This window comes from Symphodus melops (genome assembly GCF_947650265.1).
Source record: "Symphodus melops genome assembly, chromosome: 11".
Lineage (NCBI taxonomy): Eukaryota > Metazoa > Chordata > Actinopteri > Labriformes > Labridae > Symphodus > Symphodus melops.
The window spans coordinates 13,258,778-13,275,440 of NC_136701.1; the positions used below are offsets into that span (position 1 = coordinate 13,258,778).

Consider the following 16,663-nt stretch of genomic DNA (forward strand, 5'->3'; position numbering starts at 1 on the left):
ATCTCAAAAATGTGTTTTAGGAAAAGCAATTTTTTATTCCTAAAACACATCCATAGCTGTTAATGAACAACATTCACAGGCTACCCTCATTACCAACTTAAAGAGCAGCATTGCCCTAAAGAAAAAAAAGCAGTGAATCGGAAAGTTTGTTTACATTTTCTGATTGTGTGTACGTGATTTCTAGACTACAAACAAATATGTTCCTGACCACACAAAACCCTGCAGGAAGGTGAGGTAAGGTGAAGCAAGATTTTGTGTTAATTAAGTCAAAGATTCCTCCTGCCTCTCTGATCTTTCTTCTCTACATGTGTGCAGTTCTACATGATTAATGGTCACATACCCAAACAACCTTGGAACTCATTGTTGTATACTTCTTCCATGATAAAGACAGAAATGAGTAAAGCAGGATGCATTGTTGTCAGTTTTCAGACTGTGCGGACGAGCACATTGCTTTGCAAGTAGCTGCAAGTTTAAACTGATCTTGTCACAAATCTTTGGCATAAACTAGCATTAGAACACTGTGCTGTTTCTGACTTGTAATACTTTGTTCTTGCATGAGACTCAATATCCCGATACGAATGTAATAGTTGGAACAATCAAGCGTTATCTGTGCCTCAGATATATGATATTTACATTTAGATGGATATTGGGAAAAATGTGCCCAAAAATAAGGTTGAGAGAGAAAAAACCCCTCTTAAGTGCTGCTTTTCTTTTTAAATTTAGTCTCAAGACAAAAGTTAAGAAGATTTGGTATTCATGAATTAAGTGCATTCTTATTCTCTTAACTTTCTTTTGTTTCTTCCTAAAACTATTCCTAAGAATTTAAAGACTTACTTTTTCCCCTCTCACAATTTTAGAATGTATATATTTTATTATCTTAAAGTTGCCAAGAAAATAAAAAAACACATTTAAGATCTTTGCTGTCAAGAATCTCTTTTTCTTCGGAAGAAACATGAGAAAAAAGTTAAGAAAATATAAAAACACACTTTTTTCATGACTATCAACATTAAGAAGAAAGCAGCACATCAAAAGTTTTTTTTTTCTTAAATAGGTTTTGTGAAGCCGCCCCTTGGTTCTTTCAATTAAAAAATGGTTTCAACTTTAAACAGTGGTCATTACTTTTAGAGAACCGGTGCGGAAACGTAGGATCTTCTTCTTCAGAGCATGGGAAGCCTTAATCTTGACAAAAGCCTTTGGCTGGAGAGGGGCTCCAGCAGATTGGGCAGAAGGTGATGGGAGGGAAAGATGAGGGGGTAGTTGTTGGGGCCAAACCAGACCACCACTTTCGTCTGAGTCACTTGACAAAGAGCTGGAATTGGGAGAATCAGCCTCACTCATGCTGGACTCAGTCTCACCCTGACCTTGGTGAGGGTAGTCCTTACTAGGCTGCTGACACAGGTGCACTTGGTCCCTCTCAAACTGGTACTCCATATGTTGATGAAGGCGTGAGTGATGTTGATGTTGGTAGGCCAATGGTGCTTGCGTAGAGCGAGATTTCCGTGTCCGCCTTCCACAATGATCCCTTTGGTTTGAAGCTGAGGATCCCTGCATTGGAACCTGCACAGGTGTTTGGTCAGCCTCATCCTGGCTTAGCTCCTGCGTGGACTGCCAACGGCGGTAGTTCACTCCTCCGTGTGGATGTTTCTTGCTCTTGGATTGACTACCACGGCTTCCCCTTCCACCGCTTCCACTTCCTCCACCATCCCTCTCTACTGTATTGTATTTCCGCTCTGGAACCCTTTGCAGGCTGTTCTCTGACTGGGACCTACATGCCTTCTTCCCTGACTTCCTGCTGGCACCACTTCTGTCTTCATTAGAGCGACACTTCTTTGGACCCCCTCGGGATCTGGAGGGTTGGATCTGAGGTTCTGTTAGCTGCTGATCTTGATGATGATGATGATGATGATGATGGCCTCTTTCTGGAGAATAAGTGCTTTGGTTGGGTTTGTTCACCACAGGGCCCTTGTTCGGGTTGGAGTGGTGATGAGCATAAGCTCTGGTAGATGCTCGGCAGGGCTGAGCCGGAATATACTCAGCGTTCACCAGCTGCTCATCAGATAATGGCTGTTGGAGAGGTGTAGAAGGAGTTGGAGGGGGATAGTTACAGTGGTACTGCTGAGGCGAATCAGGCTCACTATTGCTTGAGTCTGGGTGGGCTTGCAGTACTCTGAAAGATGGATAGTCCAGCAAAGTTGAGCAGGACGTATTCATCATGGAGGCCTGCCTGAGCATGTGGTAAAGCCCTGGTTGATGCTGGACACTTTGCTGGAGGGCATGGTGGTGATAAGGGGGTGGGGGACTTTCTGTAAATCCTGTCCTCACGTTACACTCCTGCTCTATGTAATGGCAAGACGGTGGAGCAGTTTCCTCTAGACACTGGGATGGAGGAGAGCTATCTAGAACAGGCATCTGCTTCTGAGTATGTTGCTCTTCCCTGCAGCAGACACTACTCTGTCTCACCACAGTGGCAGGTCGGGCTTCATGTGCCAGGCTAGTTCGGGGCTTCGACGGTCGTGTGGATAGTGCTCGGCGTTGGATCAATCCAAGTATATAAGTCTTTACCTTCGGGGCTTGTTGAAAATCTTCCTGACTTGGGTAAACAACCCTCGTCTCCACAAAAGCTGTGGCCCCTCTTGAGTCTGTCTGCCATGTATCGCCTGTCTCAATCTTCCCTGTTCCCTCAGTGGCTGAGAGGGAGCGCAGGACTACAGGGCAGTCATTTGATTCAGGAGATCTATTATGTTGTTCAACAAGGACCCCACCTGACAAAGAGAGCAAAGACAAAGTGATTGGATTGTTTCAGTTAAAATTTCAATTACATTTTTCTACCAAAACTTTCCCGTTGGCTGTGGCTCAATTGGTAGAGTCAGATGTTCCAATCCCAGCCCTTGCAGGAACATGTCTGATGTGTGTATACATGGGATTAGTTACTTCTGATGGACAATTTACATAGCAGCCTCTGCCACCAGTTTGTGAAGGGGTGTGAATGGGCAGGTGCTCTGAGAAGTCAGAAGACTTAAAAAGCAGTCCTACAAGCTTAAGTCTACTTACCATTTCTCCATTATTTAAATCGCTCACTAACTGCAATACATTCAGAAACTCAGTGATCATCAGATGAAACTAATCCCATTTATACACAAGTATTTGAAACAGATGAAGCAGAAAAATGTTGTGACCACTGGCCAGAACTGCTCAGGAGTTGGATGCAATTGAGAATGAAGGTTTCAAGAAGCAGAAACCTATTTGATTTAATGTCTGATATTGATTACCGATTAAAAGTTGTATGAGTAGTTTCTGAGAAGAAGACTTTTACTTTTATTCACCAGTACTTATAATAAATTAACATAAGAGTACTTATACCTTTGAACAGATTTTCAGTGCTCTTTACACATCTGAGTCAAAGTGACGAAAATTCATGTTCATGTTTAGTGATTCATATTTAGCAATGTAGGGGTATTGGATAGTTCAGTATCTGTACCAAACACAACAGACAAAGTTGCACAAAAGGACATCAACAGTCACAAAGCCCAGAAAGCACTGGCTTTAAATTGACCTTTTTTTAGGTAAAACCTTAGAGGTTATGTTTATGTATTTACCTGTGCTCAGTTGGTTGCCTTCCAAATCAGGAAGATCTGCTGACTTGACCTCAGAGTTAACATTCAGCTCTGCTACTTGATGCTCTAAAGATGTCTTAATACTCCCTGGTGTACACTGGAGACTTCTCTGAAATACAAATGAAAAGACAGAACAGAATCAACTCATTGCACACAGATATATATTTTTTTTTTCTCAAAAGGACCTATTGTTTGTAAATTTCACAAATATTTATACAGAGTCTTTATAAATCACATAATGCCTCTTAACTATATTTGCCTCATGACCTTAGAATGTGCAGTGGTTTTAGAGAAGTTCAATTAAAAAGAAATTCTTTTAGAAACTTAAAGGGATACTTCACCCACTTGCATGAAGCTTTGTATCATTAGAAACATGGTAGTAGTGTTGAATGGTCGTGAATCCAGCCCTCATTTTGCCCTGAGACGAGAAAAATATGTTTTTCTTTGCCTGGAAGTTTTCTTTGTGTGATGCAAAAAGCGTCATATTGCATCACATGAAGAAAACTTCCAGGCAAAGAAAAACAAATTTTTCTCGTCTCAGGGCAAAATGAGGGCTGGATTCATGACCAAGTATCCCTTTAAGAAACTGATTATCTCAAAATAAAAGTCAAAATTGTGTTCATATCTATGCTAGTGGGACTCTTTCAAATGCAGCTGTTGCACCATTGAAGAAGTTTAATCACAAACCAAAATGAAATAAATCAGATAAATCACATTCACAGTTCTGAAAGTTAATCAACAAAAATACTTAAAACATCCTTCTAAACAACAAACAAAACATTTTTTATACATTAGTATTAGTATAGTATAGTAGCATTCTCTAATTTTACTGAACCATAACCATACAGAAATATTCAATGTCCAAACTAAAGTATTTTACAACTGGCTGTTTCTTCCATCTAGATGTCCCGCTTTCCTTTCTAAATTAATAATTTGCATGATTTAGCTACTTATTCTTTTTGTATTGGATAAGTAAGAGCAACTACATGTAAAGTATCCACTTAAAACAGTTTCACTGATCAACTTAACAGCACAATAGCTTTCAACAGGGAGAATGTCATCTAAGATTTACACAGATTTGCAGCAGACTGAAGTCATCTTGCAAGAAGTGTGTCAAATTAAACACAACTTCATACACAAGCCTTTAAGTATAAAAAGAAGTCAGCTCGCCCTCCTCTTTCTCTGTACAGTTTGATACAATGACTGAGGCTAAGAGGAAGAGGATGGTGACAGATGTCATTGTTATCTCATGTTTAGCAGCTTTTGCAGAAAGTCATTTAAGTTATATCTCAGGTTCGTATATTAAAAAAAAACAGTCTTAAGCAAAAAATGTGTTTGTTATCTTCAAGACTTTATAAGTTTGGAACCATGCATTCCCTTTAAATAGGATGTCATTAATTACCTTCTCCAATATAGCCATTAAGCCAAAGCCAATAAATATCACGACAACAGCTGGATACATGTACTCATACTCCACATGCAAACAATGGCCTGCAGATGCTTGCAGAGTCACCTAACCTAACCCACCAGAGGAATCTAGTGAACATTGACTCTGGAGGCCTTCATTAGGTACCAATGTGCACCAAACCAAATTCCTAGACATTGTTGCTTTATAGCAATCCAGTCGTTTATAATCACCTTCTTTGTAACTAAGTTGATTTTGTTCTTTGAAGAGTCTCTGCTTAGGTCATGTAAATCTCTCTCTGTATATGACTGACTTTGTCTTCATCCTCTCTGGCTTTGATGTTTTCTCCTATAGAAACCCTAGTGGGTTTTGTCTAATCACTGATCTTGTCACATTGGCATACTATATGAATAATAACTTAGAAGCTAAGTAGTTAGATGGTGAGCTAGTTAAGTCACATCAAGCTTGAACTTGAATATCATCATAAAGGATCTTGATTAAATGAACCTTTGAATGACGGGTTTTGATGTTTAGGTGGGGTTGAAGCTGGTGGATCAAGAAAATCAATTAGTCTTTATAGCATTAAGTCAATAATATGCAGCTCTTTTGGTCTTCAAACACCCAGTATTTACCATAGTCCTTTGTCATGAAGTCCTAACTACACACAGATGTCTGTTCTTTTGATATTGGAAGACATAGACAACTGACGTTAATCATGGAAACAGAACATTAATGAGAACATCTGCTCTAATTTGGCATTTGACATCATTACACAACTTAAAACAGCCTCGGGGGACAGCCAGACCAGGACCGAACCCAGCCCCCCAAGACCAGCAGGGGTCAGTTGGACTACAGAGAATACAGAGGTGTTTTTCTTGCTGGGTTTGGCTCCTGGTATCCTCGGAGGGAGGGGGAAGTGCGGGCCTGTTAGGTCTGAACTGCTTTTCCCTCTGCAGGTACACAAACTAATACCTTACCTCCATCCTGCTCCTTATCTCCCTCACCATGTCTTCTTGCTGAAGCTCGGTTCTTACAAAGACAGCCAAACAGCACTACAATTGTGCTCTGCCATTATCACTGTACACCTTATTACTTTTACTCAGCACGTAACTGCAACATGTTAGAAACTCATTCAACCCCGTATCTAATTGAACATAGAAAATGTAATTGTTTTTTTGGAAAATGAATGCCCATTTTTAATTTGATGGCAGAAACATATTTCAAAAAGTTTGGACAATGGGGCTTGACAAGTTTCAAAACATTAATTATTATAAAATGAACATCCCAGGGAGTCTTTCTGAAACAAGAGGAAGGAGAGGGGTCCATCTCTCTTTCTAAGGCTGTGCAGGCGATAGTATATATTTATTATATCATTGAAAGAGGATCTTCATAAATCTCTGCATGCAGGGAAAAAGGCAGAAACAGGGGTGAACATTGAAACAATCTGCTGATCATCATTCCACTCAAATCAAGAACACTGAGGAAAAGAAAGACTTACAACATTACCATAGATATAAAATTGAGGAAGCTACAAATGCTCACTCCAGTTCAAACCATCACAAGGCTTTCACTCAGTGTGTGTGTGTGTGTGTGTATGTGTGTGTGTGTGTGAGGGAGTTTGTGTGTCAGGCATGCACTGTATAAAGGGGGCTGTGTGTGGGTTGAAGCAGCTTCTTACATGAGACCACACTGTCTGAATAGCTGCTTGTTTTCCTCCTGTGGGTGCGTGTGCACACACACACACACACACACACACACACACACACACACACACACACACACACACACACACACACACACACACACACACACACACACACACACACACACACACACACACACACACACACACACACACACACACACACACACACACACACGATGGTACAAAGTCACACGTAAACACACTGTCAAATTAAATCTATGAGCTTTAAGCAGATAGTCAGACCCACAGTGGTTCTGAGTCCTGCAGTGTCCCACATCATGAACACTCAGGCCTCTTTAGCATTCTCAGACTATGCATCAATCTGTGTGTTCACAAATTCTAGTCTGATAAACTGACCAGAATAACTGTCAGTCTTGCTCCAATGTCCAACAATAATAATGCCCTGCAGGGCCTGAAATAAAAAATAATACATGCATTCATAACACTGACCCTGTTGATAAATAAAGTCAGTCGATGGCAAAGAATGAAATGAATTTATATTCTATAAACACAGACTCTGTTCACCACACGTTTAGCATATAAGAATTTACAATTAAATGAAGACAAATACTTTATCAGAGGTAGGTTTCCATTAACCCCGACAAGAACCTTGAAGTAGAATGGAGACAGACTTAAATTTAAAATTTTGTATGGATACATGTGGTTTGAATGACAAGCAGATAAGCAGTGTTAATATGTGGTTTAGTCGGTGTCGGTATGTTTCATGAAGAGCTGTCTCCATGAAAGTCTTTTTACAGAGAAGTCCTAAACCTTTTTAATCCTAAAAAATCTCTGAGAATAACACTATGAGTAAAAATAAAAAGATTCCTAAAGTTTAAAAGAGCATCCACTGACAACAACAAGACCTAACGTAAGAAGGGGGAACTTTGGTAAGAAAAAGAAAAGTTCCCTTCTAAAGCAAGTAAAGAGGAGAAGAGGGGGAAAACCTACATGGGTAAAAGAAACAGGAAACATGGATTAATGGTGGGAATGTTTCAAAAGAATGAAAACAAAGACATAAAAAAAGAGCAGACTCCCACTGACGCTCCTTAAAGAAAAGTCAGTCTCGACTGTAACGCTGTAGAAACACATCATTATCACATTCAGAAAAGTTAATTTCAGATTTAATACTGTCCCATCCTGATGAATTCAATCCCTCTCTCCTTGCCTCTCCTCCACACAAGTGGATTGAGCAGAATTGATAAGAGCTGCTCTTTGTTTTGCCTTTACTTTCTCCCCTGTAGTTTCCCTTTTAGTTCTTGAAATACAGTAAAAAAAAACATGCCAGTGTGAGGATGCTGCTGAAAAATGGGATCTTCTGGGACTGGAGATTATTTGATCCAAAGAAGAAAAATACTTCCTTGATTACTGTAACAGTGTCTTCACGGGTCTGCCTAAAACATCAATCAGACAACAGCAGCTGATCCAGAACGCTGTTGCTACACTCCTCAACAAAGACTAAGTCACATCAGTCTAGTTCTGAGGTCTTTCCACAGGCTCCCAGTCAGTGAGAGAATAGAGTTTAAAATTCTGCTGCTGGATTATAAAGCGTTAAGTGGTTATGGGCCAAAATACATTAATGACGTCCTGGTTAATTATGAACTATCCAAACCGCTCAGGTCGTCTGGTAAAAGGCTGTCTGTCCCCAGAGCCAGATGGAGAAGCAGCGTTCAGGTTCTATGCTCCTTACTGTCTGCTGAAACTCTCAGCTCTACTAGATCTAGGCTGAAGACAACTTTTTACAGCTGCCTTTAATAAAACCATTTTAATAAGATTTTAAACTTACGTTTAATTTCAACGATTTTTATTTGAACATATTTTCAGATTTAATTATTGAAGTGATTTTTAAATTTTGATTTAAAAATCTAATTTAGAATCAAATTTTAAAGTTTGATTTTAATATTTCTTTTTCTGTCATGATGCATTTGATGTCTCGTTTGAAGCACTTTGAATTGCCATGTTTTTGAAATGTGCGATATAAATAAACTTGCCCTGCCTTCCCAACTGTCCTTTTTAACAGATTTTACATTTTGTTGTTTTTTCAAATCAATTGTCAAAGTTGCAGCTTCTTGAAGGAGTGGCATCTTGCATTATCAATGATCACCTAAAAAGCACCAAATAAGGACAAAAGTAATCTTATCACATATAGAGCAAGCTATTCAACTGTTCATCACAAGCAGTTTTCAATAAATTGTGGTCATTGCTGTTTACACTCCTACTCACACAAATGCAGCTGGAGTTATGTAATACAGTCTATCAAACAATTATTCCTGAGTGTATCAACAACCTCTCTGCATCAGATTGCCCATCTTTGCCTCATGATAAATCTTGCCACTGTTCTCTTGCTCACATTTCTCTCTATCTTATAACCTTATCACTGTGTTTGCTTTCACTCAACATGGCACAGTATCACATTAAATTTGTGCCTGAGTGTTTTGTCGCGTTTCTCTGATTACACTCACTCACACTCACTCACAGTAATTGACATGCGGCAAGACAACAAAACAAGTGAAACGTTTGATGTCACTTGGATTCCCTGTAGTCAAAGCCAAATCACGAGTGAAACATTCAAATGTTAGCAAATATTAGAAAGTAGGTTATCGTTGATGAATGTTGCCTAACAGAAGTTTACAGTTAAAGAGTGGCATGGCTGGGGAAGTTTCTGCAGCCACTGGCTTGTAGACTGAGTGTGTGTGCGGAGAAGAGAACTTAAGGGACGCATCGTGAGCTGATAAAATATGGTGCCTATGTGGATAAAACATCAATACAATACAACATTTTTCAAAGTCCCATCAGTCAAAGTTCACAGTTTTAGGACAAACTGTGAACATTAATGACAGGCAGTGGTTTCCAAGTGTCTGTAAGCCTTAATTCAGTTTGAATGATGTGTTTTTCTTCTTCTGCTGTGTTTACTTCACATTCCTCCTGTTTCCACAGTGGTTGTTGTGACATTAAGTGCGTTTTAAACTGAAAAACTTTGACCAAAGCTTCACAGCTGTGACTTTGAGTAATCAAGTCCTACTGTTTGTTTTGGAGACGTGACAAAGGACCCCCCAGCTCACCTTCCCTAGAAACAGCTAACATGACATGTAAGCAGGTCTCATTCATTACAGCTCATCGTGTACACAATGTACACTCCACACATTGAGGGCCTCAGTCAACGACTGTCCTTAAGAAGCAATTTGTTCTTACAACCCACTTACACAGTTTTTAGAAAGATTCTGAATTAAACCCACATTTTCTTATCCGAAATGTGTTCTGAGCACTCAACACTCCCTTAGTGTTGTAAGCGAACAATTACATCAGTGAGCTCTTCTTATTTAGCATTCATATTCAATGTTTATGTTAATCATGCCATTTTTTATTTTAACAGCAAAATGTTACATGATGAATATAAAACTCGCCGTTAAATAGAAAATCATTTGACATGGACGTCACAATAACACTTGTCCAAAAGAGGCTTTAGAAAAATAACAAGAGTTAATATAACAATAGAAAGAAATAATCACAAAGACAGAGAAGCTAAGATGTACAACAACAATACAATGACACACATTTTACAACTGCATCACGCATGGCATTAAAGTGACACAGTAGAGAGCTGAAACGCTCATGTATTCGTATTGCATATTGCTAAAATGATGGCGCCCATTAGGGCCGCATGATTAATTGTAAAATAAATCTAATATCTTGATTCACACAAAACAAGCATTCAGAACAAGCTGCATTCACATCAAGTTACCACACGGAGACCATTCTCTGACAGGTTGCCAAGTTATTTTTAAGGCTGCCCAAGCAGCTCATTTTTTTAATGACGAAAGGTGTATTTACAGCTCAATGGTCTGTGTGTATGTACAGCTATATACAGATTGAATTAGTGCAGATGATGGTGCAGCTATGTTTTGTTCACGGGGGTTTGGAGCTGTCTGACACTCTCTTACGGTCTCAGCAGCTCACATAACGTGCAGCAGTGTTTGCACACTGATGTACCTCACCCAGCAGGTATACCAGTTTGTGGTTGTTGTGTATTAAGGTAATTCTTTATGTATGTTTCTTTTGAGAGGCCGTGTTTACTAAGTTTGTTCATGGTCAAACATTTCCTCTGCTTTGGATCAGTCACAGCGGTCAGATATTGTGCCACTGCGTAATCTTTACTTCGGGCCAGATAAAATTCTAACTTGCTCCGTTTTTTGGTTGATTCTTTCCAATGTCTTGAATAGTTTTCTTTTTGTTTGATAATAATTTGCTTAATTCTGATTGGGTTTCTGTCTGAGGGGCTCGCTTGTGAATAGAGTCCCCGAACCAGCTGTGTGAGGGTCAGCTCTCTGTAGTCTCTTTGGAGGTCAGGGCTTTGTTCATTTATTTTCTGTGCAGACTTTAAGGCTATAGAGTGGAGTGGAAAATCATGTTATTCTTTTACTGGGTCGTGTTGGAAACTATCAGGCGACATGGCATTCCAGTCTGATATGTAGATTGACAGTGCAGCTGAGATCATAATCCCCAGTCTGGTGCACTCTGCAATGACAGTCATGGGGTTAAAAATAACCTCTAGATTCTTTACTGGCATTGCTCCCAGCATGCTCAGTTTTGCACTTTAAGTGGCCATACAGGTCATTCAGGGCGCGATCAGAGTGGCAATCTTTACTGTGCCTAAGCACGCTTCACCCCTGAAGTCCAGTTCATTTAACCTGTGTGATCGTCTAAACAATGAGGCTGGTATCGACCCAGCTCACAATCTACACCAGGAGTTCTAGCCTTTAACTTCTGACAGGAGATTCAGAGTCCCCAAATGTAGGCTGAACTGCTACAAAAGCTTTTGTGACACTTTTGTGTCCATGTCAATAAAACTACTAACTACCACTAACATAAACTATGTGAGATATTTAAGAAACAATGTGATATGTTATAGAAAGATATGCGGAACCTTTGCAGTAGTCTGCTTATCTGCTCAACATGACTGCAATACCTATCTGTAAGTACTGCAATGTGTGGATGTGTAAATATTTCATGTGTGGACAAGGGCATGCACTAAATTCAATTTCTGTTGCAAACTGCCTGCAGTTGCTTATTTTTTTAATTTCTGTAGAATCGTTCTATATTATGTATCTTTTGTAAACTATAGCTGGAAGAAGTCAAAGGAAAATGTCCCTCTATCCCAGAAATCTGATGTCTGTTTATCCTTTTAAATTTAGTATGCTGCAAACTGTAAATGAGTCCTACTACATATATCCCACCTTCCGTTAACTAGGGTCACTCTTTTTTTGTTGACCCATACCCTTCTTGTTGTTGTTGTTTTTAGTTTTTAGTTGTGTGCACTTTAAGGTGAAGCCAAGTAATCTTGTTGTACAATTTGTATAATGACAATAAAGGCATTCTATTCTATTCTTAAAGTTTAAAAAAGTCTTATTTTTATCTTCTTATCTATTTAAAACCAAAATGATGTAACATGCAATTCAAAAGGATTGAACATGATCAACTGTTGAAATCAAGAAATTAATCACAATTAAAACATGTAATCATTTGACAGCCCTCAATAATCAAACAAAGTCACTTAATGTCTAGTCAGCTATACTCTGCAGTTTAAAACACTATACTTTACATGTATAATCCGGCTTTTGTTTTCCCATGCTCAGCAGACAGTATTTATTCACAACAAAAACAACAACAACAACATACACACCACTCAGTGCTCCAGTTTGGTGATCACTGTTATGTGACCATACAGAAAGCACACCCACACATCTCAGCATGCCCCTCATTAGCCCCCCTGACATGCAGGGGGCCACAGTGAAGTTTGGGCTGCTTCTTCAGCTGCTGTGGGCTGTCACATGGCTGTCAGCAGGTCCAGCTGAAGAAAACTCACACACACACACACACACACTACATGCATTCCTATAAATTAACTATAACCAACAAGGGATGTCAGGGCTCCAGAAACACCACACACATTATATACACTCGTCAACTTTATCAGATACAACTTGCTAGTACTGGGTTGGACCCCCTTCTGTCGAAAAGGACTGCATTAATTGTTCGTGGCACAGGGCACAAGGTGCTGGTCAATATTAACATGATAGCATCACACAGTTGCTGCAGATTTGTCTTCCTCCGCCTCTGATAGGTACACACTGTGGTCATAAAGGGCCGGGCATGGTTAGCAACAATGCTCAGATAGGCTGTGATATTTAAATGATGCGCAGTAAGTAGACAGGGGCCTCGGTTGTAACCTGTGGTAAGTTGAGTTACTGGTGCCTTTCCATCAGTTCGAACCAGTCCGACCATTCTCCTCTGATCTCTGGTATCAACGAGGCATTTTCACCCAAAGAACTGCCCCTCAGTGGATATTTTTCTCTTTTTCGGACCATTCTCTGTAACCTCTTGAGATGGTTGTGCGTTAAATTCCTAGTGGACAAGCAGTTGCTGGAATACTCAGAAATACCAGTCTGGCACCAACAATCATGCCACATCCAAAATCACTTACCGGTACATCAACTTTTTTCTGGTGCTCGGTTTGTACTTCAGAAGATCGTCTTGACCTTGTCTACATGCCTAAATGCATCGAGTCTCTGCCATGTGTTAGGTGGATTACATATTTGCAATAACAAGCAGTTGAACAGCTGTACCTAATGAAGTAGCCGGTGAGTGTAGGTCACACACTGTAGAAACATTTTAAAAAGAAACTGCTAAAATACTTCATGATTATTTTATTTATTTTTATTTTTTTACAAACATTGCTTGGATCATGAAGTCTGTCTCAATGTGTGCATCAACATAAATTACTCTGCCGGTGTCTGTGTCTTTTTCTGTCTGAGTCTCTATGGCAGTGGGATGATTAGACAGAGTAGGACACAGAGTCAGACAATATGTCTAGAGTGAGACAGAAAGTCAGTCGCAGAAAAAGACAAAGTTAGTCAAGGAGTGAGACACGCTTAGGGCACAGACCAAAGAGTCAATTAATACATACAAAGTGAGACACAGAGTAATAACATTAAGTGTATTACATAGAGACAGAAGGAGAGAGGGTGACACGCAAAGTGAGACTGGGTAATACATAAAGTGAAACACAGAGCAGCACATAGAGAGAGACAGAGTGATTGAAGTGAGAAACGGCTAGACAGAAGGTGGGACACAGACACAGTGAGGCCTAAAGTAAGGCACAGTTAGACACTGCATCTCCTGAGCAGGCAAATCTGGCCTTCACGGAACTATTACATTCTTACTTGAACTTTTTTTGTTGTCAAGACTTTATATTTATAGGCGTTTTTCTTAATGCTTCTGAGTTCTGAAAGATAAGATTTGAAATGAGGTTTCGCAGTGATGATATCAGAGTCAAGCAGATTTTCTTCACTACGTTTCATTTTCTGTGTCTTGGAGCAATAAGACAGATGCCCTATGTTCCAATCTTAGTAAAAGCCTGATGGTGCACTCGTGATCCTTCACACAGACACCAGACTGCATAGCTCCATGTCTCAGTCACTGGGGAGGGGTCAGATCATAACAGAGCTCCAACACTGCAGGCTCATAGAGAAAGAGAAGAAGTGGAAAGAGACTGCAGAAATGTGTTGAAATAAACACAATTCTCTATTTCAGAAAACTACTTCCAAGTTTACACCGCATCACCAAACATCTGCATGTACTTTGAAATATGGGGAAGTGTAAACTAAATTACTGAATGAACCTCATTTCAAAACACACAACCTCTCATTCTTAACCTTCCCTCTGACAATATTTCAATGACCAAAGAAAGAAGCGTCTGTTAAAACAGGGGGATGTTAAAGGGTAATAAACATGAACACATTCACTGTTGTAACCAAAGTAGCCAGAATGCAAACAACTTAACAAATGTAATGTCTTAGATGTCTCAAACTGCAAACCCTCATCCTTGCTATTATTCTGTAAACTGCTACATTGCTGCCATTCACATGCCATGTAGTATTGAGTATGCCAAGCACTGGACATTAAGCCATACAGGTCCTTAGAAAATAAAGTGAATCTGAAAAGGATGAGGCTGGTGTAGGAATGTTCTTCAAAGAGTCCTGGGGAGTTTGATGGAAGTCTACCACTCTCCGTGAAGTGACCTCAACTTTACCATTCATCCCATTGAGGTTAACATTTATCCAAACCCCAGGGATGTCTGCTAAATCCATCAAGTGAGCATGAAACAAAAACTTCGTCCAAGTCTGCCCTTAAATGGTAACGTTTTTCCTCAGGAGGTATTTTCATTCTGCTGTCTGAGGTCAAGTCTATTCGCTCTAATAGTGCAGATACTACAGTTTGAGGAATAATGAGACTGCTGAAAACGTCTGACATGTAGACACTTAATTCCTTTTTAAGTCTATAAGCAGGGAGGAATGTAAAAGTAACAATGCACAGGATCACGCTAAGCCAAAGCCAATGGAAACTTTTTTCAAACATCTCACGCTTTTGCAGAAGTCTGTCTCGGCCTATAACACAGAGACAATAGTTTTCACAGAAACATTACTTACGTGTTGCTCATCCGACGAGTCGCCTTTTGGTGCGTCGAGAGCGCATCGCGTCGACCGTAGAGCTCCCCAAGGCGGTCGCCCAGGAGCCAGGGAGTCCCCGAGACAGAGAGCGCTCAGAACCCGGGCCTCCTGTCTCTGTTTAAGCAACTCAAGCTCGCACAGGCCGGCCAGGTTGGCTTCCAGCCTCTCCTTGTTCCGGCTGCGCTCCGCTTTCATGGGCAAGGAGAACGACGCGAACATGACTTTGAAAACAGTTACAAAGCCACTTTCTTCCTCTATATCCAGACGAAGATAAATTAATAAAATCAAAGCCTGCCCGGCTCGCTGCTCTCCCTCTCCGCTGTTGTTCTGCTATGGAGACAGTGGTTGAAGGCTGCAGCTGCTGAGCTCACCGCTGTCCGCCGTGGACCCATCCCCTCCTCTGCGTGCAGGCTCCGAGAGACAGCTGCAGGGGGAAGGGGGAGAGGGGAGGGACTCTGACATGCAGTCTGACACCCCCGGTCAGCTGGATCCACTGGGGCCTCTTACTTATCATTATGAACTCAATATGTAAATGAAAATAACCTCCTATGGTGTTTTTCCGAGTGCTTGGTGTGCACATACCTGCTGTGCGACCAGTGTGAGAGGACACAGCCACACTGATAAGAAGTGAAACTTCTTCCACACGGAGTCATCGACAGCTGGCTGTCCTTATAAGCTCGGTACGACCCCCAGTGGCTGTGAGTGTCCTACAAGACAGATTTATTTTCGGTTTTTGAAAGGCAGCTTTGCTGAGGACAATTCAAAACTCTGGAACAGCAAACCTTTGCATAGCCATGATATCTCAGAATCAGATGCTTGGACCAGAAAAGTGTCAACGTTTCTCATTCATTCAACATCCATCGTAACTCACATCAACGTCACGCCAAGAAGCAAATGCAATAGTCAGTGCTACTGTGAATACTGTGAACATTACCTTTCTTGTTGGTGAAAAGGATGACTAGCAGATGATCATCTGAAGTCATCTTGTTTGTGTAAATTGTGTTTTTATTGGACTGTGAATATCCAGCCGAGGTTTTCTTTACACTACTATGCGTTTACAACATGGTGGTACAGACTACACTGGAACAATGAAAGACTTGTTGCTGTGACAGGAAGAGAATGACGAGCAGATTCAATCCACATCAGCTGTGTGCTCCATAGATTTTGAGACAACATAAAGCCTTCTGCTCAGCTCCTGGTTGCAGAGGTGCTGCTTGTCAACAGGCAAGGCAGGCAACTGCTTGGGACCCCAGGCTGGTAGGCAGACCTCTAAAGGCTATCAAACTTTAAATCACAGCAGTGCCCCAAAATGTGAAAGTTTTGCATTATCAGTGGGAAACCTCCCTAATGGGGGCCAACATCTGACAGCGCTCGCTCTCGTTGCTGTGAAAACAAACATTTGTCAGTGAAAGTCAACCAAGAAAAATGAAGA

At 40.6% G+C, this 16,663-nt stretch overlaps 1 protein-coding gene across 1 annotated transcript; it reads right to left on the bottom strand.

Annotated features, from left to right (window-relative positions):
• Window positions 1–301: 301 nt before the first annotated feature.
• Window positions 302–15,621, bottom strand: LOC306831467 (uncharacterized protein). Its single transcript, XM_079355586.1, has 3 exons — window positions 15,211–15,621; window positions 3,597–3,723; window positions 302–2,762 (listed from the first exon to the last, which is right to left on the bottom strand). Exons 1-3 carry the CDS (start codon window positions 15,448–15,450, stop codon window positions 1,102–1,104), a joined length of 2,028 nt encoding a protein of 675 aa, XP_079211712.1. The 5' UTR covers window positions 15,451–15,621; the 3' UTR covers window positions 302–1,101.
• Window positions 15,622–16,663: the final 1,042 nt, after the last annotated feature.

Excerpts from the sequence above, each read along its gene's own strand:
- LOC306831467 (XM_079355586.1), bottom strand. The coding sequence starts at position 15,450 with ATGTTCGCGTCGTTCTCCTTGCCCATGAAAGCGGAGCGCAGCCGGAAC. Across the intron at positions 3,724-15,210 it reads ACTCGTCGGATGAGCAACAC|AGAAGTCTCCAGTGTACACC; the intron begins GTAAGTAATGTT and ends TTTGTATTTCAG. Across the intron at positions 2,763-3,596 it reads AGGCAACCAACTGAGCACAG|GTGGGGTCCTTGTTGAACAA; the intron begins GTAAATACATAA and ends TCTCTTTGTCAG.